The sequence below is a fragment of the Perca fluviatilis genome, chromosome 13 (genome assembly GCF_010015445.1).
Source record: "Perca fluviatilis chromosome 13, GENO_Pfluv_1.0, whole genome shotgun sequence".
Lineage (NCBI taxonomy): Eukaryota > Metazoa > Chordata > Actinopteri > Perciformes > Percidae > Perca > Perca fluviatilis.
In genome coordinates, this window is record NC_053124.1 from 38,255,171 (window position 1) to 38,279,708 (window position 24,538).

At 40.8% G+C, this 24,538-nt stretch overlaps 1 protein-coding gene across 1 annotated transcript; it reads right to left on the reverse strand.

Annotated features, from left to right (window-relative positions):
• Positions 1-375: 375 nt before the first annotated feature.
• On the reverse strand, positions 376-19,190 carry LOC120571001 (zinc finger protein 665-like). Its single transcript, XM_039819685.1, has 5 exons — positions 17,458-19,190; positions 17,282-17,326; positions 15,831-16,601; positions 1,202-1,794; positions 376-1,033 (listed from the first exon to the last, which is right to left on the reverse strand). Exons 1-5 carry the CDS (start codon positions 19,055-19,057, stop codon positions 614-616), a joined length of 3,429 nt encoding a protein of 1,142 aa, XP_039675619.1. The 5' UTR covers positions 19,058-19,190; the 3' UTR covers positions 376-613.
• Between the last annotated feature and the right edge of the window lie 5,348 nt (positions 19,191-24,538).

Genomic DNA, 24,538 nt, shown 5'->3' on the forward strand with positions numbered 1-24,538 from the left:
GGGAATAATATCCGGTTATGCCCTGTTCATACTAATCTAATGAACTGGACTTTGTTGTCAGAAGCGAAAGCCCTCTTCCCTTACTGCAGAGGTTTCAAACTTAGTTTCACTAAGGGCCACACTGGAAACTAAGAATCACATCAAGGGCCGGACATGTTTAGTTTATTCACATGCTTTTATTTAATCGAAAAAATCTTTTACTGGATTATTGTGTGTCTCATATAGCCTTCTCACTTACAGTTAGGTCCACATAAAGCCCCCAAAAAATAACTTAGCCATCAAAGAAAAAAGTGAAAAAAACGACAGAAAAGGCCCCAAAAAAACTTCCGAAAAAGTGGCAAAACATTGAAAAAAACTACAAAAACTAGGTGGGCCAAAATTTATTGTGAACCTAAATTGATACACGGGCCAGATCAAAATCTGCGAGGGGCCGAATTTGGCCCGCGGGCCTTGAGTTTGACACATGTGCCTTACTGCATTATACCATTACATTTAGGAATTTGAACGGTTACCTGCAGAATTTTGTATAAAAATATTTGTAGTACAATCAATATAAGAAGTCTGCACCTCTTTCTGCCCCCCACCCCGGGTCAGCTACCACCACAAATGGAATCTAATTCTGTGGGAAAAACTGACAGTCCTCTCCATCAGCTTCTGTGTTTATCTGACCAACACATTTATGTCTTTTGACATCAGAATGCCAGGCAAATCTTCTGTTACAAACACTGCAGCTGAATCTTTTCTCTCCTGTGTGGACTGCCATGTGTGACCGTAAATATCCTCTCTGTGTAAAAGATTTCTTACAAATTGAGCAGCTGAAAGGTTTCTCTCCTGTGTGGACTAACATGTGTCTCTGTAAACTTCCCCTCTCTGTAAAAGATTTCTTACAAATTGAGCAGCTGAAAGGTTTTTCTCCTGTGTGGACTACCATGTGTGACCGTAAACCTCCTCTCTCTGTAAAAGATTTCTTACAAACTGAGCAGCTAAAAGGTTTCTCCCCTGTGTGAGTTCTCATGTGTCTCTCCAGATCTGTCTTGAGGCCAAATATTTTTACACAATCAGAGCAGCTAAACTGTTTTCCTCCTGTGTGAGTCATCATGTGTCTGTTCAGACGTCGCCTTTCTCCAAATCTTTTCCCACACACAGAGCAGCTAAAAGGTTTTTCTCCTGTGTGAGTCATCATGTGTCTCTTCAGATCTGCCTTTTGGCTAAATATTTTCCCACACACAGAGCAGCTAAAAGGTTTATCTCCTGTGTGAGTCATCATGTGTCTGTTCAGATGTGACTTGAAGCCAAATCTTCTCCCACACTCAGAGCAGCTGAATGTTTTCTTACATCTTGAACCATGTTTCAGAGAGTTTAAAGCTGACTGAGATTCTCTGGTCTCTTTCCAATCAGCACTGTCATCAGTCTCAGGATCAGAAGAGTCTCCAGTCTGGTCTTCAGTCTCTGGCTGTAAAAGTGGATGTGAGTTTCTGGCTGGTTCTGGTCCTCCACAGTCCTCTCCATCAGCTTCTGTTTCCATGTGTTCAGTTTGTCTCTGATGAAGCTGTGAGGACTGAGCTTCCTCATCATCATCTTCACTCTTCACAGGGACAGGAGTGAATGGGAACTTGGTGATATCAGCCTCCTCCAGCCCTTGAAGCTGCTCTCCCTCCTGACTGCTCCACAGTTCCTCCTGTTCCTCTTTAATGTGTGGGGGGGGCTCTGGCTCCTGCTGGTCCACACTGGAGCTACACTCCTGCTGCTCAGGGGGAACCTCTTCTTTAACCACCAACAGCTGTTCAACATCTGCAGGAAACAGAATCAAATACAGACTTTGTTTAGTCAATACTTGGAGCTAACAATTTTAACTGTTTAGTCAGTACTTTTAGATAACTATTACAACTGTTCAGTAGGGGTGCACAATTCAGAAAATGTCAAGATTTAATATAATTTTTAGGCTCACGATTAGATTCAAAAAAAATTCACAGTATGTAAATGTAGTTACTTTTCATATACACACACATATACATGTGTGTGCATATATACACACATACATATATATATATATATACATATACATATATACATATACACATATATACATATATATACACACATACATATATATACACATATACATATATACACACACATGTATGTATATATATATATATATATATATACATATATACATATATATATATATATATACATATATATATATATATATACATCATCGAGTATTCCTAGTTTTAATTTCTATTTTTTTGTAAATAAAATTGTAAATTATTTAATTTTGTTTAATTGTAAAAAGTGTATTTAAAATTTCTAAAAAAAAAAAGAATAATCAAATATATAAAAAATAAAATTAATAATAAAATTATTGTAGAAAAATTAAATTGATGGAGTGAAGAAATTAGAAAAAATTGAATTTAAATATTAGATAATTTTTAAAAATTTATATATACAATATAAAATAAAATATATAAAATAATAAAAATAATAATAACATAAAAAAATATATAAATATATAATATAATATATATAATACATTATATATATATATATATACACACACACATATATACATATACATATATATATACATATATATACATACATACATACATATATATATATATACATACATACATATATATATATATATATACATACACATACATACATATACATATACATATATATACATACATACACACATATATATATACATATATATACACACACACACACACACACACACCCCTTTATTTAGGTTTATTTGTATCTTTTATTGTCCATATTATTCGTCTGGATTTGTTTGTTATTTGAACATCCTGTTTATGATGTATGTGTATGTTTGTGTGATGTCTGTAAGCTACAGGGACCTTGAATTTCCCCTTTGGGATCAATAAAGTATCTATCTATCTGTGATTGCAGTAGACATACAATTACGATTTTTTTTGCACACCCCTAGTGTTTAGTCAGTACTTTTACCTAACTATTTCATCTGTTTAGTCAGTACTTTTACCTAACTATTTCATCTGTTTAGTCAGTACTTTTACCTAACTATTTCATCTGTTTAGTCAGTACTTTCAGCTACTACTTCAACTGTTTAGACATTACTTTCCTTCAAATCATCAATAGAAACAGGTACAAAAATACAAAAACACATCGTCTGGTATCAGTTCTATATATACACATATCTACAAGTGTACATAAAGCTGGTATTCCTTTGTCTCTCCAATTTCAAAAGGTCTTGTCAAACATTCCAGGGGCCTCATTTATAAAACCTGTTATGCAAGAAAAAGTTGCGTGAAGCAGGGTGAAATTTGTCGTCGCAACATTCCTCGCAATAGTCGGGATTTATAAAGACTTTCCATGCGTAAAAATGTTACCAGTTTTCCGCAAACTTTTGACCGCACGTGTGATCGTGCGTAATGCTCCCGAGGTTTTGTAGACTGCGTTTTAGTGAACTCCGATGGTATGCCCGTTTTCCGAACCTAATCCAGTTTTTGTTTTCCTGAACCCAACAATCCCGTTCTTGCTAAACCGACCCAGAGCCGGTCGCGGTCCGGCGAGGGCTGCCAGCAACGGGGAGAGGCAGGGGCTCCCCACACCGTAGCGGCGAGGATATGGCTTTTCCTCCGTGCTCTCCCCGCCCCCCGCCCGGAAATGCGTTGTTTGTTTGATGTGTATCTGTGTGTGTGTGTGTGTGTACGTCTTTATGTGGTTGTGTCTGATTGTAGGTGTCTGTGTGTGGGAATGTTGTCTTTCTGCACCTGCTATTCCCACACAAAGTTACCAAATTGTTACATTTCGAGCACTTTCACCTGTTTAGCACCAATAATGAACCAAAATCTTGTTTCTATTTTTTACCTTTTTAATAATTGAATTTCCTTGTTTTCTCACAAAAGATGAAAATGATCATAAATGTGATCTCACAGGGGTAAATGGCAAATATGAACCATAAATGATGTATGTATCATTGGTAATTGAGCTAAATCTGTTACATTACATTATTAAGTTTGTGTAACAAAAATATGAACACCACACAAGGGTTAAGGCTTCCAAACAGGATTTAGTTTGGATGTTCTACCTCTGTTAGGAGCACATCCATCTCACAATCACTGAATCGTGTTTTTTTCCCATTTTTCCATTTTGTGATTGGTGATCGAGGGCTCCTTTCAAGGCTGGAATATTCATTGATTGATTAACATGGACCTTATTAGGACAAATATGGGACGACCTTGGGAGGAGCGTGAGGCTCGTGCAGGACCGCATAAGGTAACGCACGTCCGTATTTATAACGAGAAGAGTGCGTACCGGTGTACGCCGCAAGGTGTTATAAACCAGAATATTGTTTTTGCGCACAAAATCTTTCAGAATAGAATCTACGCACAGTTTTACAAATGAGGCCCCTGGTCTGAACCTGGAGGTGTAACAAGGCCAAATCAACAGCTTACAGTCTCCTGTTAACTGTTTCTCTCATAATCAAGTTTTCACCCTTAAGAAGATCCATGTTCTTTTCCACTTAACCTTGACTGTGGAGGGGCCAGACCCAGGCCCATCTCAATGTCCTTCCATCTGGCTTGATAGCTCAAAGAGCACCAGTATACTATGTATCTTAATTGTGCAGCATAGTAGTACTCTCTAAAGTTTGGCAAAGCCAATCCTCCATTTTCTTTGTCTAGCTGAAGGGTCTTGAGTCTTATCCTGGGCCTGGCTCCCCCCCAGATGAACCTGGAAATAAACTTGTCCGATGCCGTGAATTGTGAATCTGACACTCTATCTGGGAGCGATATAAAAAGATATAACAACCTAGGCAAGAGGTTCATCTTGACCACCTCAATTTTTGAGTTGAAATCCATTACTAGTGTTGACCATTTTGCCACATCTCTTTGAATCTTATCGTTTACTAGTTTGTAATTTGTCCCGTAAATTCTGTTGAATTCCTGAGTTATGATCACTCCTAGGTATTTTATTGACTTAGTATTCCAATTTAAATCATATCTCTCCCTGATTTCTTTATTTGGTTTGTAATTGAAAGTTAAAACCTGAGTTTTTGACATATTTAATTTGTAGCCCGACCTCATTCCATATTCTTCCATTATCTTTACTAATTTAGTAAACGTATTTGGGTCTTGAAGGAAGGTAATTATATCGTCAGCAAATAACCCTCTTTTGTGTTCATCTCTTGCTATCGTGATTCCTGTCAACTTGTCTAATTATTTGAGCAAATGGCTCTATGAAAATCGCGAAGAGGGCGGGGCTAGCACAACAACCTTGTTGTGTCCCTCGGTACAATTTAAAAGAGTCTGTCAGGTGTCCATTGATTTTAACTCTGGCTGATGGGTCAGTATACAATGCCTTTATACATTTAATGAATTTATCATTGAATCCCATCCTCTCTAGTACTTTATACAAAAAAATCCCAGCTGACCCTATCAAATGCTTTTTCAGCGTCTAAGCTGATCAGGTCCGCGCTTATATGGTGTTAATTGACATGGTCTATAATATGAAGGGTGTCCTGATGTTGTCCTGTGTTTGGCGTCCTTTTCCAAAGCCTGTCTGGTCTTTGTGTATCAGGTCAGGCAGAAAACACTCTAGTCTTTTAGTGATAATGGGAACAGTTTGTAATCTACATTCAGAATCGATATTGGGCGATATGACTCGCAGTATTCTTTATTTTTCCCCTATTTGGGAATGACAAACCACAGCATCCCTCCAGGATGGTGGGATTGTAGCCTTCTCAAGTGTCCAATTAAATGATTCCAATAGTATCGGGGCAAGGACTTCTTTGAATTGTTTGTTCCATTCCTTTGGATAGCCGTCGCTAACCCTAACCCTAACTAATAATATACCTTATATACCCGAATATAAGACAAGGTTTTTGTCCTAAAAATAGGCAGAAAAATGGGGGGTCGTCTTATATTCGCGAAATAGACAAAATCACGAGGGAAAAGGTAGAAAGCAAGGGGAAACAGCAGAGGGCGCCAACACGATAGGCTATGTAATTACCGGTAGTGACAGTGTTATGAATTAAATAAACAATAAAGTGCTGCCATGGAGAGGTCAAGAGATTATCTTGAGAAAAGCACTTCAAAAGTTGGTCAACTAAACCAACACGTTCAAAACAGTTATGACGACAAATTTAACTTATGGTCGTGAATGAGGCGGAATCATCTAATAATTGCAAAGCCGGTTTTTGTAAAGCCGGCAAAAAATTTGGAGTCACAGAATGCAACATTCGGAGGTGGCGAGCACAAAAACAACGACTAAAAAATACCAACAGCCAAAGGAAAGCTTTCCGTGGACCTCAAAGTGGCAAGTTTGCAGAACTTGATGATAGAATCTATAAATATGTGATAGAAAAACGTCGGGATGCGATGCCAATCACAAGAGAAATCATTCGGCTGAGGGCTCTGGAGTTAGCCAAGGAGCTGAACATACCGACAAATGAATTCAAAGCTAGCACTGGGTGGTGTACACAAATGATGTGGCGCAAAGGGCTGACACTGCGTCGTAGAACGAGTCTGGCCCAGCGCCTGCCCTCTGACTTCGAGGAGAAGTTGCTGTCTTTTCAGCGATATGTGCTTAAACTGAGGAAAACTCACTCATACCCCCTGGATCAGATAGGGAATGCTGACCAAACACCAGTGTTTTTAGACATGCCAACATCTGTCACTGTTGCCAAGAAAGGGGACAAATCAGTTATTGTGCCATCTACTGGAAATGAAAAAAACTGAATCACTGTAATGTTGGCGTGTCTCAATGGGACCAAACTTCCCCCGTATGTGATTTTGAAACGCAAGACTATGCCGAAGGAGACGATGCCAGCTGGCATTATTGTACGTGCCCAGGAAAAGGGCTGGATGGACACTGACCTGGTAGTGGACTGGCTCAAGGTAGTGTGGGCAGGCGCGCGGTGCGCTTTATAAGAAGAGAAATATGCTCGTTTTGGATGCATTCCGCAGACACTTGATGGAGCCCGTCAAAACTCAGTTGCGGAAAATGAACGCGGCGATCTAGTGATCATACCGGGGGATGACAAGCCAGCTACAGGTATTGGATGTAGTCGTCAACAAGTCATTCAAGGATAATCGCGCCAAGAGGTACACTGAGTGGCTCCTGTCAGGCGATCACTCACTGACGCCTACTGGAAAACTCCAGACGCCAGCGTGCATCTGCTCTGTACTTGGATCCTCCAAGCATGGGATGCCATAAGCCGGCAGAGCATCATTCATGGATTTAAGAAATGCTGCATATCAAATGCCCTTGATGGGAATGGGAGGATGACATTCTGTGGGAGGGGCTCGTGGAGCATCATGACAGTGATGACAGTGAGAGTATAGCGCAGGCAGGGGATCTCTGTGAGGAATAGGCCCGTTTTGTGTGTAGTGTGAAAAGGCGCGCCCATTTGCACTGCTGTTCTTATTGCAACCCCACAGTTTGGTTTGTTTCAAGACTTTAATTTCAGATGTGTTTGATTAAAAGCAGATGGTTATTTTCTATCTTCAAAGTACCACAATTACATACATACATAGGCCTACATAATTATTGCATTTTTGTGAAAAGGTTATTAATTTTTGTCACTCATTCATTCAGTGCCTCATTGACATGAGTGCACTTTATTTTGTGACAAATTAATCCAAATATTTAATGAATGGTGTTAAAATGTTTTTTTCCAATTAATTATCACTAGAATTTTCCAATAAAATTATATTTCTGTTGAAAACCAGATTTTTTCCACAAAAATCTCTTTTTTTTCAAAAGTCTGGAAAATGGGGGGGTCATCTTATATTCAGGATCGTCTTATATTCGGGTATATACGGTAATATAATAAAAATAGAGGGAGGCAGGCCAGTACAGCCCGATCAGGTTGGGGAGAGTTCTAGCCCGACCAGGCTCCTCTCCTATACCTGTCTCTCTTAGTTATGCTGTTATATTTATAACTTGCTGTTATTTATAACCTTCTCTCTCTTTCCATTTGTTTCCATTTGTGTGCATCCTTGTCCCAGAAATGCTTGTTACTAACCTTACTAGTTACTAGTGTTACTAGTCCTTATGTTTTTTTGTCGCCCAGCATATTTCCTTGGATTAGGATGGCACCAAGATCTTGGTTGCAGCTGTCGCCGTGGTCCTGCTGCACTCCCTGCTACACCCTGCTGCATCCTGCTACGTCCAGCTATGCCACGCTACATCCTGTAACGCACTGCAGTGCCCTGCTAGGACATGAACTACTACGACTACAATTTGTAGTCACTGTTCCATTATCTTTACTGTGACTATTATTGCCACTGTTCATATATACTATATCTCTTCACGTAAATACTTTGTTGTACTACTATGGGCTAACAGTTCCATAGTTTGGTCTATGAAACGTGGATCATTGTTACGCTAAATGTTTCAAATGTTCAGAAAATACTTTTAGCAGCTGAATTTTTTCTTATGTCTTGAATCATGTTTCAGAGAGTTTAAAGCTGACTGAGGTTCTCTGGTCTCCTTCCAATCAGCACTGTCATCAGTCTCAGGATCAGAAGAGTCTCCAGTCTGGTCTTCAGTCCTCTCCATCAGCTTCTGTTTCCATGTGTTGAGTTTGTCTCTGATGAGGCTGTGAGGACTGAGCTTCCTCTTCAGCCTACGCATGAAAGTCAAAGTTGTGAGTGCTTTAGCGGCCTTGCCCTGACTCCCTGAATATGCTGCAGAGACGTCATCTCGCTCCCCCTCTCTGCTGAGGCCCGTTCATGTAACAGCAGCAGCTAAACTGTATTTCACACTATGACGGTTACATTTGCAACAATCTGCGGTTCACATGCCTGCCGAACTGTAGGGGCGGTCTGTTACTCTACATCAGGGCTTTGACTTTTGCCCAAAAATCATATTCAAAGTTTGTTTGTTTATTAATATTCAAATATATTCAAATATTTATTAATACCATTTTGACCATTAAATGCCTTCAGTTTCTTTTTAAAATTAAAAGTCAGACCCTGGATTAAACACAGTGTGCTTTCCACAGGAAGTTCGGAGCTTTCACCGTAGCCTACTGTACGTAAGTGGTCTGATGTTTATACATGTGGTTGCTGGTGTGTGCGTCGAGCCAGTGTGTGTGTGTGTGTGTGTGTGTGTGTGTGTGTGTGTGTGTGTGTGTGTGTGGGCAGTGTTGCCAACTTAGCGACTTTTCAGACCCCCTTAGCGACTTTTTCACAAAAGTGACTAGCGACAAATCTGACAACTTTCTGTAGAAGAAGAAAAAAAAGCAGTCGCCAGTATTGTCCAGCGAGCATGCGAGGTATTTCTCTCCTGTGGCGCTGAAACAGTCCCCTCTCTCTTCTGTTGTGTGACTGAGGAGCAGCCCCCCCCCTCTGTGCTCTCTCCTCATGTGCAGCCTGCCTTCTTTGAGAATTAGGGGGGAATGCACCGCTACCTCGCCACGGCCGAGAGACATGCGTCGCCGCGACGTGTAGTTACATTTTGAAATGCGTGAAAAAGCCTCGAAATCTGAACTGAAAACAACGCTTACAAGCAAACACATTTACAAAAAATAATGCCCATAACAGGTTCGAATATTAAGGGCTGCCTAATATTCGTTTGACTATCATTATTTTTTTAAATATTCGAATGATATTCTTCTGTTTCCATGTGTTGAGTTTGTCTCTGATGAAGCTGTGAGGACTGACCTGTCTCTTCATCATCTTCACTCTTCACAGGGACAGGAGTGAATGGGAACTTGGTGATATCAGCCTCCTCCAGCCCTTGAAGCTGCTCTCCCTCCTGACTGCTCCACAGTTCCTCCTGTTCCTCTTTAATGTGTGGGGGGGGCTCTGGCTCCTGCTGGTCCACACTGGAGCTACACTCCTGCTGCTCAGGGGGAACCTCTTCTTTAACCACCAACAGCTGTTCAACATCTGCAGGAAACAGAATCAAATACAGACAACTGTTTAGTCACTACTTGGAGCTAACTATTTCAACTGTTTAGTCAGTACTTTAAGCTACTATTTCAACTGTATACTCTGGATGGTATTGCCCTGGCCTCCACAGCACTACTGGCAGAAATCTAGGAGTTATTTTTGATTCAACTGGAGGAAAAACTCCCTCTCAGAAAGAAACCTGGGACAGACCCAGGCTCTTGGTAAGCAGTGTCTGACGGGACAGACCCAGGCTCTGTCAGACACCTCCTACCAAGAGCCTGGGTCTGTCCCAGGTTTCTTACTGAGAGGGAGGTTTTCCTCACCACTGTCACACTGGATGCTTGCTCTTGAGGGAATTACTGGAATTGTTGAGTCTTTGTAAATTATAGAGTGTGGTCTAGAACTACTCTATCTGTAAAGTGTCTCGAGATAACTCTTGTTATGATTTGATAATATAAATAAAATTGAATTGAACTTAATGAATGCAAATGAAGAAGTATTTAGGCCTCATTGGTTCATTTTCTTTATAAAGGTGACCGGTTTGAGCAGATTTGGACGGCTGTCTAAGATTGCCAAACTGTTTTCAGTTCTTCCCGACTCCAATGCAGATGCAGAGAGAGTGTCACTACCCGATGTGAGTCGAGTGCAGATGTGAGTTACACATGCGTCACCTTGCGACAATGACGCGGCAAAGGCTGTTACTGGAATGGCGATTTGAGCTAACGTTAGCCATCAAACAATAATAGATGGCTACAACAGTTTTGAAATTATTTCCATCTTCTGTCATCCATTATGACGGTGAAGATGGCTGGCATCGAGCCACAGTGCTTCCAGTGGGAGCCCCCCCGCCCACCCCTGTCATCAAGGCATCAAAATGTGCAACAAACACAATACAATACACGTTTCATAAGCTGAAATGTGTTCTCTTGTGTACACAAACAAACAAACACACACACACACACACACACACACACACACACACACACACACACACACACACACACACACACACCTTTCCCTTAATACTCAAATATGTCCATTCGTTCCACAATGTCCCACCACCCTAACTGCACCCTTCTACCATTTCTTCTCCACACATTCAAGATGCAAAAATATTTGTTTCCTCTAACTGTTTGGAGCGAGAAGATGCGGTTACGTGTTATTTTAATGCTGCCTGCATCATTTTTTTGGGTTGCAGCAGCCAGGTGATACACAAGCAAAGCCTAAATAGACATAATGAGCACAAAGCTCTAACCTACACACACACACACACACACACACACACACACACACACACACACACACACACACACACACACACACACACACACTCCAAGCTTTTGATAAAACTTGAGAACCCTTCCTACAGCATTTCTTAAATGCAGTTTAGTTACCGTAAAGCTGAGAATAGAGCCGCTCTGCTGCGCAGATGTCAGTATAAACAGAGAGAGAACAGAGAGAGAGGAAGAAGTAAAGGGACCAAACCTGTAACCGAAGCTGAGGCTTTTATATTCAATAAGAACCTTTGTTTATCTAGAAAACAGCCCCGAAATCACCATCACCAAACACACCAGACTCCATGTAAATAATCAGGACTTTTAGCGTGTATAGAGCCAGCATATCTCCACATGTAAATCAGTGAATTAAGGGTTAATGTCAACCAAACCAGAGTGATGATTGTTGGAACAAGAAGGCTTTTGGTAGTTTTATTTAGTTTCTATCCACTTTGAATGCAGTGTGTTTTACGATGATAAAAGTCATGATTATTTACATGGAGTCTGGTGGGTTTGGCGAAGGCCTGTTAAAGAGCGAAGATTACAATAGATCTTATGAACAAATGCTTATTTCCATTCGTCCTATCGTCATATCGTTGCTGAGAGAAGAGATCCCAGGAAGGAGAGAAAGATCAACTGAAGGTTTAATGACCAAACCTGCTCTGTGTAGCCGAAGCTGAGGGTTGTAAACAGCGTCCAGTAGCTCCCGTTGTCGCTCGTTCTCCTCTTTTGAACGACAAAGTTCCTCCTCGTACTCTGCTATCGTTCTTTCAAACAGCCCAAATATCTCTTCAGCAGCCGCAGTTAGTCGCTGCTCCACCAACGCTCTCAGCATCTGGACTTTACACATTTTACCTCTTTCTCTACACAACAAAGACACTCTGCTAACTACACCTCCTTTGGAACGCCATCTTCTTCAAAGTGTGAAGTTAGCCGCAGTGAAGACTACAGCTTCCGGTGCAGATTAGTTGCTGAGCTTCAAAATAAAAGTCCGGAAGTGTTCCAGTTGCTGAGCTTCAAATTAAAAGTCCAGAAGATTGCAAGATAGATAGAAGATAGATAAATTATTAAAATACTTTCTTTGAAGAAAGACAAATATTTTATTGCATTTTCACAGCTCTGAGAAAACTTTTAAATATTATGGTAGTTAGTTTCCCTATTCCTTTAAAGGGTCTTTTTTTATTATCTGGACTCTATTTACCCAAATGTACAAATATTGTTGTTCCCATCATTACAGGTTGAAAAAAAACCAGAAGTTATTATTTATGTTTCAAACAGAAGATGAAAGTCTCGGAGTGTGAATCTAATCAGTCCCTCCAGGATTTTGCGGCCTTTTTTTTAGATTGTTGCGGCCCAAAATGCCTGATTTTGCGGGAGCTTTTGTAAAAAAAGTTCGATAAAAGTTGCGATGTCTTTTGCATGTTTGTTGCAATTAAGTTGCGAGAGACAGTGAAAGTTGCAAAAAAAGTTGCAATTTTTGTTGCATAGTTACTTAAAAATAAAAAATTAAACTTGTTTTGGGGAGAATAAAACTACTCTGGGCTGAGATTTACTAGTAACCAAAAAGGTTCCGGATGCTGCAAATGTTTGTATAACATGAAAATGGCCGGTGGATGTAAGAGGAAAAAGAATAATTTATTGAATAAATCAAACTTGATAAAATTAATCAAAATAAATATGTGTCAGTGGCGTGTTGATCTTTACATTGTTAGTTCATTTCCTATCCTGGCCTGGGACTCACATTCATATGGTTTGATAAAGACTTTAACTTATTATTGCACTTACAATAACGAGCGTAGCCGTCCTGAATTTAGGTCCTCCTCAGGGTATATACAGAAATCCTGGAGATAAATTCAGTACCTTTTAATACCATTTTTAATACCTTCGCAATATTTTTTAAAACCAAAACGCCATTGAGTTGCAGGTTCATACGGCAACAAGTTTTCTAACATTAAACAGCGTTTGAGATTTATAAAAATACACCCTCTAGGCCAATAAAACAAGGCTGGCTAACAGTGGTCTTTGGAATCGGCTTTGGCCGCGACTCTGGAAGACCTGGAGTTAATCTTTTCTTTGAGAAAAGAACAAAGAACGGCATTGAAGTCATTCTTAAAAAAGGAAGATGTGTTTGGAGTTTTGCCGACCCGATACGGCAAAAGTTTAATCTATCGACTAGCTCCGCTATCTTCTTCGTTGCTCTGCCTGGTTGTAGTGTGCAGAGGGAATTTGAAAGACAACCGTTTATCCCGCCCCTCAGATTGAGCTCTGCCAATGGTGTGGTCCCAGACCCTACACCTTGATGTGGGCTTGTCAGACTAAAATAGGCTATCAACCGATGCGGGATAGGATATAATATCACACAAACTTTACAAGATCAACTTAAATAGATATAATAAAACAAATGGACAACTCATAGTTTGCAAAAAAATTATTAAAAAAATAAATACCTCGTAAAATGGCGATTAATACCTTTAAATATCTTTTAATGGCCTTAACATTTACTAATTTCATTTACTACATTTTAATACTTTTTAAAACCCAGCAGACACCCTGCCTCCAGTACGTCTCATCTCCGGTTTTTCCTGCATCCACAGTGTGTGTGTCTGTTGTGTCGTGTTGTGTTGTGTTGGTGTGTGTTGGTGTGTGTTGGTGTGTTGTGTGTGTGTGTGTGTCTGTGTTGTGTGTGTGTGTGTGTCTGTGTTGTGTGTGTGTGCGCGTCAGTTGCGAGGGGAACTGAGAAGCAGCCCCGCCCACTGCAGAGAACCGACAGGATTGAAACAGCAGCAGCTTTCAGCGACTTAAGAGTACAAAATCATCACAGCGTACAATGATGTTAAAATGTGTACAGGTTGGCAGGACGGACTGAAATGTCTTTCGATGTACGTGTAGTTGGTAAAAACTAAACATAAACAAGGAAATGATTTTGGCGACGTACGTGTGTTACGTCAACCTGTTCTCACTCCTGCTTGGTCAGTGGCTCTCAGCGTCACATACTGACGTAAAGTCTGGCACGTGGGACTGCTGGGATTGGTTGAAGTCACGGGAAACTCCGGTTATTGGTCAACATTTGCGGAAAAGTTGTGGTGATTGGTCAAAATTGCGAGTCGCACCAAATTCACAGTGATTGGTTGAATTGGCGCGATCACTCAGGAGAAGTCAGAGAGGAGGTTGAAAAGATGGGATTTTTTTTATTTACCCCAAATAAGGCCAATTCAGCATGAATAATAATACAAAAAATAACAAAATTAAAGCCCCAAGAGCTATAGCATATAAATCCTCGCTGTATTAAATATGTGGAAAAGAAAGCTACAGGATTACTGTGGGGTATTTGTTTAATGACTAGGTAAACAGATGATTTGACATTTAACAGTGTGATAATTAACAGAATATATTGACACACTAAACACATATATATAGGCAATCTTTGCACTCAGTCTTTGTGAAATGAAATAGGTAGCGTATTGCCCCATCACACACTAATATTTCATCTGCAAAGTTAAACCAAGCCATTTTGGAGTGTTTTTTGCTCCTATCACATTATTACTGTGAGCTCATGTTTCACTATATCTGCAAGTTCTGCATCTCAAATTAACAAGCACAACCAAAGCCAGATGTATGAATAAAATGTCTTTTCAGCAGTATAACAAAGTTATAATGGCATAAACATAAGAAAAAAGGAAAAACTTAAGAATTTATTTAAAAATAGAAACAAAAATTGAATCAGATAATAACCCATTTTCCTAAAAGTGTGTGTGTGTGTGTGTGTGTGTGTGTGTGTGTGTGTGTGTGTGTGTATGTATGTATGTATGTATGTATGTATATATATATATATATATATGAACACATGTACATATTCAACATTTTCAGTTTCTGTATATTCAATACAGAAACTGAAAATATTCTTATAGAAATATGTCCATTATCCTCCGATTTGTCAATTGTAACCTGCTCGAAGATTTTGGTTCAGCATTTTCAGCAGGTAATACATTTTGATTACTGTTATTAATTTATTATCGTGTGCACAGTAATCACAAAGAAGCAGTCGTTGGCGGTTAAGAAACAGAAACATTCCTTCCATGTAGTTACTGTTATTCCGGGCTGATGTAATCCTATCAATAAGTTTTTAAAAAGCCACGATAAATAAAATACAAATTCCAATCAGCACTGTCATCAGTTTCAGGATCAGAAGAGTCTCCAGTCTGGTCTTCAGTCTCTGGTTGTAAAAGTGGATGTGAGTTCCTGGCTGGTTCTGGTCCTCCACAGTCCATCAGCTTCTGTTTCCATGTGTTCAGTTCGTCTCTGATGAAGCTGCGAGGACTGAGCTTCCTCTTCATCATCTTCACTCTTCACAGGGACAGGAGTGAATGGGAACTTGGTGATATCAGCCTCCTCCAGCCCTTGAAGCTGCTCTCCCTCCTGACTGCTCCACAGTTCCTCCTGTTCCTCTTTAATGTGTGGGGGGGGCTCTTGCTCCTCCTGGTCCACATTGGAGCTACACTCCTGCTGCTCAGGGGGAACCTCTTCTTTAACCACCAACAGATTTCAACACTCACACTGGGCAGCTATATATTTTCTCTCCCATATGAGTTCTTATGTGTTTCTATACATTTTCTTTCTGTGTAAAAGATTTCTTACAGATTGAGCTGAGGTTTTTCCTATGTATGAGTTAACATGTGTTTCTTAAGAATTGACTTGAGGCCAAATCTTTTATCACAAACTGAGCAGCTGAAAGGTTTGTCTCCTGTATGAGTTATCATGTGGGTCTTCAGATTATAATCATTTCCAAATCTTGTATCACAAAGTGAGCAGCTAAAAGGTTTTTCTCCTGTGTGAGTTATCATGTGTCTCTTCAGATGTTCCTTCTGGCCAAATCGTTTATCACACTCAGAGCAGCTGAAAGGTTTCTCTCCTGTGTGGATTCTCATGTGTATCTTAGAATTTCCCTTTAAATCAAATGGTTGGATGAATGCTTTCTTACAATGTAAATCATGTATCAGAGAGTTTAAAGCTGACTGAGGTTCTCTGGTCTCCTTCCAATCAGCACTGACAGTCTCAGGTTCAGAAGAGTCTCCAGTCTGGTCTTCAGTCTCTGGTTGTAAAAGTGGATGTGAGTTCCTGGGTGGTTCTGGTCCTCCACAGTCCTCTCCATCAGCTTCTGTTTCCATGTGTTGAGTTTGTCTCTGATGAAGCTGTGAGGACTGAGCTTCCTCTTCATCATCTTCACTCTTCACAGGGACAGGAGTGAATGGGAACTTGGTGATATCAGCCTCCTCCAGCCCTTGAAGCTGCTCTCCCTCCTGACTGCTCCACAGTTCCTCCTGTTCCTCTTTAATGTGTGGGGGGGGCTCTGGCTCCTGCTGGTCCACACTGGAGCTACACTCCTGCTGCTCAGGGGGAACCTCTTCTTTAACCACCAACAGCTGCTCAACATCTGCAGGAAACAGAATCAAATACAGACAACTGTTTAGTCAGTACTTTTAGCTAACTAGGGAGTCATCCCCCTGCTAGCTGTATTAGCGCTGTTGACCGTGTTAGCACGTTTAGCCACGTTAGATAGACACTGCCTCCCAGGCTCTATCATCTCCCCGGTTGCCATATCTTTATGGATGTATTACCTATTAGATCATCATAGACTAAAATGCTATCATTGCGGACTGGAGCATATGTAGGCATCACGCAGGTTAGAGCTGCCAATCTACCGACGACAGTCGACACCTTCCTGTAATAACATCTTACTGTTTAGTCAGTACTTTTAGATAACTGTTTCAACTGTTTAGTCAATCCTTTTAGCTACTATTTTAACTGTTTATACAGTACTTTTAGCAGCTAAAAGTGAGTTACTGGATGGTTCCGGTCCTCCACAGTCCTCTCCATCAGCTTCCATTTTCATGTGTTAAGTTTGTCTATGATGAAGCTGTGAGGACTGAGCTTTCTCTTCATCATCTTCATTCTTCACAGGGACAGGAGTGAATGGGAACTTGGTGATATCAGCCTCCTCCAGCCCTTGAAGCTGCTCTCCCTCCTGACTGCTCCACAGTTCCTCCTGTTCCTCTTTAATGTGTGGGGGGGGCTCTGGCTCCTGCTGGTCCACACTGGAGCTACACTCCTGCTGCTCAGGGGGAACCTCTTCTTTAACCACCAACAGCTGATTAACATCTGCAGGAAACAAAATCCAATACAGACAACTGTTTAGACAGTACTTTAGCTACTATTTCAACTGTTTAGTCAGTACTTTTAGATATATCAAATGTTTAGAAAATACTATTAGCAGCTGAATGTTTTCTTACATCTTGAATCATGTTTCAGAGAGTTTAAAGCTGAAAGTTGTTCTCTGGTCTCTTTCCAATCAGCACTGTAACCAGTCTCAGGATCAGAAGAGTCTCCATTCTGGTCTTCAGTCTCTGGTTGTAAAAGTGGATGTGAGTTCCTGGCTGGTTCTGGTACTCCACAGTCCTCTCCATCAGCTTCTGTGTTTATATGTAAAACACATTTATGTTTTTCTCCTGTGTGGATTATCATGTGTTTCTGTAAATCTCCACTCTGTGTATACGATTTCTTACAAACTGAGCAGCTAAAAGGCTTTTGTCCTGTGTGAGTTATCATGTGTTTCTTCAGGGTTCCACTTTCAGTGAAAGTTTTACCACACTCAGAGCAGCTAAATGGCTTCTCTCCTGTGTGGATTCTCATGTGTTTTTGTAAATTTCCACTCTGTGTAAAATCTTTCTTACAAACTGAGCAGCTAAAAGGTTTCTCTCCTGTATGAGTTCTCATGTGTGTCTTCAGAGTTGCCTTGAAGCCAAATCTTCTCCCACACTCAGAGCAGCTGAATGTTTTCTTACGTCTTGAATCATGTTTCAGAGAGTTTAAATCTGACTGAGGTTCTCTGGTCTCCTTCCAATCAGCACTGTCATCATTCTCAGGTTCAGAAGAGTCTCCAGTCTGCTCTTCAGTCTCTGGTTGTAAAAATGGATATGAGTTCCTTGCTGGTTCTGGTGCTTCACAGTCTTCTACATCAGCTCCTGTGTTTATATGACCAACACATTTATGTTTTTTGACATCAGAACTCCAGCCAAATCTTTTATCACAAACACTGCAGCTGAATTTTTTCTCTCCTGCGTGGACTACGGCCATGTGTGACCGTAAACTTCCACTCTGTGTAAAAGATTTCTTACAGACTGAGCAGCTGAAAGGTTTTTCTCTTGTGTGGACTCTCATGTGTTTATATAAATCTCCTCTCCGTTTAAAAGATTTTTTACAGACTGAGCAGCTAAAAGGTTTTTCTCCTGTGTGAGTTCTCATGTGTGACTGTAAACTTCCTCTCTGTGTAAAAGATTTTTTACAGACTAAGCAGTTAAAAGGTTTCTCTCCTGTGTGAATTCTGACATGTCTCTTCAGGTTTCCTTTTTCAGTAAAAGCTTTACCACACTCATAGCAGCTAAAAGGTTTTTCTCCTGTGTGAGTTATCATGTGATCTTCCAGATTAGACTTGCTGCCAAATTTCCCCTGACACTCAGAGCAGCTGAAAGGTTTTTCTACTGTGTGGACTGCCATGTGTTTCTGTAAATCTGCACTCTGTGTATAAGATTTATTACAAACAGAGCAGCTAAAAGGCTTCTCTACTGTGTGGATTCTTAGGTGTATTTGTAAATGTCCACTCTGTGTAAAAGACTTATTACAAACCGAGCAGCTAAAAGGCTTCTCTCCTGTGTGGATTCTCATGTGTTTTTTAAGAGTTGACTTGTGGGCAAATCTTTGCTTACAAAATGAGCAGCTATAAGGTTTTTCTCCTGTGTGAGTTATCATGTGATCTTCCAAATTTGACTTGCGGCAAAATTTCCTCTGACACTCAGAGCAGCTGAAAGGCTTCTCTCCTGTGTGAGTTATCATGTGTCTCTTCAGGAGTGGCTTACGATCAAAACTCCTCCCACACTCAGAGCAGCTGAATGATTTCTTACATCTTGAATCATGTTTCAGAGAGTTTAAAGCTGACTGAGGTTCTCTGGTCTCCTTCCAATCAGCACTGTCATCAGTCTCAGGATCAGAAGAGCCTCCAGTCTGGTCTTCAGTCTCTGGTTGTAAAAGTGGATGTGGATACAAGTTCCTGGCTGGTTCTGGTCCTCCATAGTCCTCTCCATCAGCTTCTGTTTCCATGTGTTGAGTTTGTCTCTGATGAAGCTGTGAGGACTGAGCTTCCTCTTCATCATCTTCACTCTTCACAGGGACAGGAGTGAATGGGAACTTGGTGATATCAGCCTCCTCCAGCCCTTGAAGCTGCTCTCCCTCTTGACTGCTCCACAGTTCCTCCTGTTCCTCTTTAATGTGTGGGGGGGGCTCTGGGTCCTGCTGGTCCACACTGGAGCTACACTCCTGCTGCTCAGGGGGAACCTCTTCTTTAACCACCAACAGCTGCTGCACATCTGGAGGAAACAGAATCAAATACAGACAACAGTTAAGTCAATACTACGTAACTATTTCAACCATTTAGTCTGTACTTTTAGCCAACTACTTAAACTGTTTAGACAGTACTTTGAGCTAACTATTTCAACTGTTTAGTCCCAATTGTATTTGTATAGTACATTTCAATGTGCTTTACATAAAACATTAAAACACAGAAATTAAGAAAGTTAATACAAAATTAAAAATAGTTAATACAAAATTAAAAGCAATTCATACAAAATTAAAAACAGTTAGTCAAAAACAGATTAAATACAGGAATAAAATTCCCAAAATAGTGCAGTGCAAAGAATTAAACAAAGGCCGTATCGAAAAGAAAGGTCTTCAGTCTTGATTTAAAAGAGCTGAGCGTAGGTGACGATCTACAGTTTACTGGAAGTTTGTTCCAGATACGTGGTGCATAGAAACTGAACGCTGCTTCCCCCTTTTTTGTTCGGATTCTTGGGATGGCAAGCAAACGTATCCCTGATGATCTTAGAGGCCTATGTGGTTCATAGTCAACAAGTAGATCCAAAAGGTAATTTGGCCCTACACCATTTAGCGACTTATAAACCAGCAGAAGAATTTTGAAATCTATTCTTTGGGGCATAGGAAGCCAGTGTAGAGACTTAGAGACATAATTGGAGTGATGTGATCCGCTTTCCTTGTGTTAGTGAGGACTCGAGCAGCTGCGTTCTGAATCAGCTGCAGCTGCCTCATTGATTTTTTTAGGGAGACCTGTAAGGACACCGTTAAAAATAAAGTCGTGGACACGCTTTTCGAAATCCTGTTGACACACAAGTCCTTTTACCCTTGATATATTTTTAAGGTGGTAAAAGGCTGACTTTGCTTTTGTCTTAATGTGGCTGCTAAAATTCAGGTCAGAGTCCATAAGTACACAAAGATTTCTGGCTTTTTTCTGTTGTTTTTAACATTATTGTTTGAAGCTGGGCACTGGTTCTTAATCATTCCTCTTTTGCTCAAAAAATGATCACCTGAGTTTTTCCTTCATTCAGTTTAAGAAAGTTGTGGCACATCCAATCATTAGTTTGTTCAATGTACCTAGCCAGTTTTTGTATTGACTGTAGTCTCCAGGCGACAGCGTTATGTAGATTTGTGTGTCATCAGCATAACTATGCTAACTTATGTTATTGATTTTCATTATCTGGGCCAGTGGAAGCATATAGATATTAAACAGAAGAGGCCCCAGGACAGAGCCTTGGGGAACTCCACACGTCATGTCTTTGTGCTCAGAAACATAATTACCTATGGACACAAAGTAGTTCCTATTTTTAAAATAGGATTGGAACCACTTTAGTACCGAGCCAGAGAGGCCAACCCAGTTTTCTAATCAATCCAAAAGTATGTTGTGGTCAACCGTATCGAATGCAGCACTGAGATTGAGTAATACTAGGACTGTAGTTTTACCACCATCTGTGTTCAAGTGGATTTCATTAAAAACTTTGACAATAGCTGTCTCTGTGTTGTGGTGAGGTCGAAATCCCGATTGGAAGGCATCAACAATATTGTTTAGGAATAGAAAAAGGTTGAGTTGTTGAAAAAACGCTTTTCAATAATTTTGCTTAAAGGGGTGACAGAATGCAAAAACGATTTTACCCTGTCATAGTTGAATAATGACAGTTCGGTGGGTAAATAGGACATACATAGAAGCTCAAAATCCCATTGACACCCCTTTACTATGAAAATCTCATATTTTGAAACTGCCGCTGAAAATGGGCAAATCTCAACAAAGCTAGTTGCTTAAGTAAGCATCTCAAAAACCGGAACCTTTGTCAGCCCGTGGGTGTATTCAGAGAACGGTCACGCCCCAACACTTACATAGGCTACACAACTGACCTGAGATCAGGTAGTCTTCTGAATCTAGGTCGCACAGATCTCTGCTATTCCATTACAAAATTCACTACTGAAACTTTTTTATGTGAGAAATCAACTATGTAAAGCTCAAATATGGGCCGTTTTACAAAAATGTATGTCTAATTGCAAATTTTGTCCGACTGTGTGTCGGAGTTCAGCGGTGGTGCTGCCTGGGTTGCTGCCTCGCCACCTGGCCTGCCTTCCTTCCTTCCTTCACAGACCCCGGCCTGCTGTGAGCTCAATTGAGCTCCGTTACGGCTGGCAACCCACAGCACTTCATATCCCCGCAAAGTCAGTTTTTTGCTAATGGACTACTACCAAACACCGCTGCTCTGAAAGAGCTCCAGGGCCTGCAGTTCCCCTCTTCCTAATGCCAGGTGTGTGTGAGTGAGAGCGCGGTCAGCGAGCTTGTTACACCAGCAAGCTGTTACCACAGGTTCCAGTTAATCTTATAATGTGTGTAATTATAATGTGTTGAGTTATTTAAACAAACGATTGGTGAATGAACGCCGCTTGTCCGTGAGTCTCATTGACAGAGCCTGCTGCTGGATGTAGCTCTATCAATGAGAGCTAGCTAGCCTCCTCTTAGAATTCCTCTGAAATTCACAAATATTCATTAACTTGAAATCGGACACCATTGTTAGCTTTATTAGACATTTCGTTAGATGTTGTATAAGTGGCGTGACGAAATTCGAACTGTAAATATACTCGAATTACACCGAAAATGAAGCTAACTATCCGTGATTTGTGGCCACATACAGCTATGATTGAAGGGACAGTCGCAGCTGACGAAACCCCTAGCTAATCTTCACAAATATTCATTAACTTGAAATCGGACACCGTTGTTAGCTATATAAGACATTTAGTTAGATGTTGTATAAGTGGCGTGACATGTGTGTAACATGTGGTAAGAGATTGCTGGAGTAACAAGCTCGCTGACCGCGCTCTCACTCTCACACACAGGCCATTTAGTTAGCAGGAAGAGGGGAGTTGCAGGCCCTGGAGCTCTGTCAGGGCTGCCAGCCGTAACGGAGCTCAATCGAGCTCACAGCAGGCCGGGGTCTGGGAAGGAAGGCAGGCCGGGCGGCGAGGCAGCAGCACCGCCACTGAACTCCAACACACAGTCTTACCAAATTTGCAATTAGCCATCAATTTTCGTAAAACGGCCCATATTTAAGCTTTATATAGTTGATTTCTCGAATAAAAAAGTCGCAGAAGTGAATTTGGTAAGGAAACATTGCAGTGTCTGGAATATGAGATTCTGTCGCGTCTCTAATGTGTGTGTATTGGGGATTCGCTTAACCAATCAGCGCACATCTCTAATGTGTGTGTATGGCGATTCGCTCAACCAATCAGCCTGCAGCTCATCTAAATATTCATGAGCATACCATATTCGGAAGAAAAGCTCTTGTTACAAATAGGGCCAAAAACACAGGGATGCGTAAGGGCCAATAAAATATCAACCAGGCCATTTTCAGCCCAACCAATGTTACATACCCCATTAGGAGACCATAAGGAACAGTGTGAAATACCCTATATAATCATTCTATCACCCCTTTAAAAATGGAAGGTTCGATATTGGCCTATAGTTGTCCATTAGTGACGTATCTAGATTGTTCTTTTTTAAGAGTGGCTTGATGACTGCTGTTTTTAGGGCCTGTGGGAAGATACCCGAGAAAAGAGACGTGTTTAGAATCTGTAGAAGATCAGAAGCCAAACAATCTGAAAGATTTTTGAAGAAGTCCGTCGGTAGAAAATCGAGGCAACAGGAGGAGAATGTTTTCTTACATCTTGAATCATGTTTCAGAGAGTTTAAAGCTGACTGAGGTTCTCTGGTCTCCTTCCAATCAGCACAGTCATCAGTCTCAGGATCAGAAGAGTCTCCAGTCTGGTCTTCAGTCTCTGGTTGTAAACGTGGATCAGAGTTCCTGACTAGTTCTGGTCCTCCACAGTCCTCTCCATCAGCTTCTGTTTCCATGTGTTGAGTTTGTCTTTGATGAAGCGGTGAGGACTGAGCTTCCTCTTCATTATCTTCACTCTTCACAGGGACAGGAGTGAATAGGAACTTGGTGATATCAGCCTCCTCCAGCCCTTGAAGCTGCTCTCCCTCCTGACTGCTCCACAGTTCCTCCTGTTCCTCTTTAATGTGTGGGGGGGCCTCTGGCTCCTGCTGGTCCACACTGGAGCTACACTCCTGCTGCTCAGGGGGAACCTCTTCTTTAACCACCGACAGCTGCTCAACATCTGCAGGAAACAAAATCAAATCAGCTACAGACAACTGTTTAGTCAGTACTTGTAGCTAACTATTTCAACTGTTAAGTCATCCCGCTACTAGAGTTTCCGCTAGATAAAAATGGTGCCGGTCATGTTACCTGTAAGGTTTTCATTTTACTGGACAAAATGGGAAAAGTTCAGGTCAAATATTTTCCACGTTTGTTGCGATTAATTACAATTGATAGGCAGGCTATATAACAAATAATATCATCAAGGGATGTAGATTCATAGTAATTTTATTGAAATATAGGCTACTTGCTACAGACAGGGCAAAATAATTAAATCAATGCACATTGTATAAGAAAATAAGCCTATTTTATATTTACAAGGCAGAGGAAAGAAAACAATACAAACTACAGTACAAACAAACTGGCTCATAAAATTATCAAGTGCTGACTTGAATCACAATAATTGTAAGCAAGTGTCTTTCTGCAACTCGCAATGTGTATAATAAGCCCTTGCCTGATGCCGCTAGGCCACATGACAAATTTGTTCTAGCGGAAACTGTGCTAGCAGGACTACTCCCTAGTTAGCTAAAAGTTTGACGCTGCTGCTCTGTTTAGATGCTGTTCTGCTTCTCTCGGCTGGCACACTGGAGACGGGTTTTATGCATGCTAACTTGGCCAGTTTGACCCACTCTGGATAGATTTCATCATAATCCCAATAAGCACCTCGCAGGCTGTCAAGCCAGGCGCCTGGGTAGATCACCTGGTAGAGCAGGCACCCATATATAGAGGTTTACACCTTCACAGCCCCGCTGTTAGCTAGCTGGAGATCTCTCAGGAG

Bases quoted from the DNA above. Each gene is read 5' to 3' on its own strand.
- LOC120571001 (XM_039819685.1), bottom strand. From the start codon at position 19,057: ATGATAACTCACACAGGAGAGAAGCCTTTCAGCTGCTCTGAGTGTCAG. The intron at 16,602-17,281 runs AGCAGGAGTGTA...TGTTTCCTGCAG, and splicing joins AGAAGAGGTTCCCCCTGAGC to ATGTTGAGCAGCTGTTGGTG. The intron at 1,795-15,830 runs CATAGGAAAAAC...TTCTGTTTCCTG, and splicing joins GAAACACATGTTAACTCATA to CAGATGTTGAACAGCTGTTG.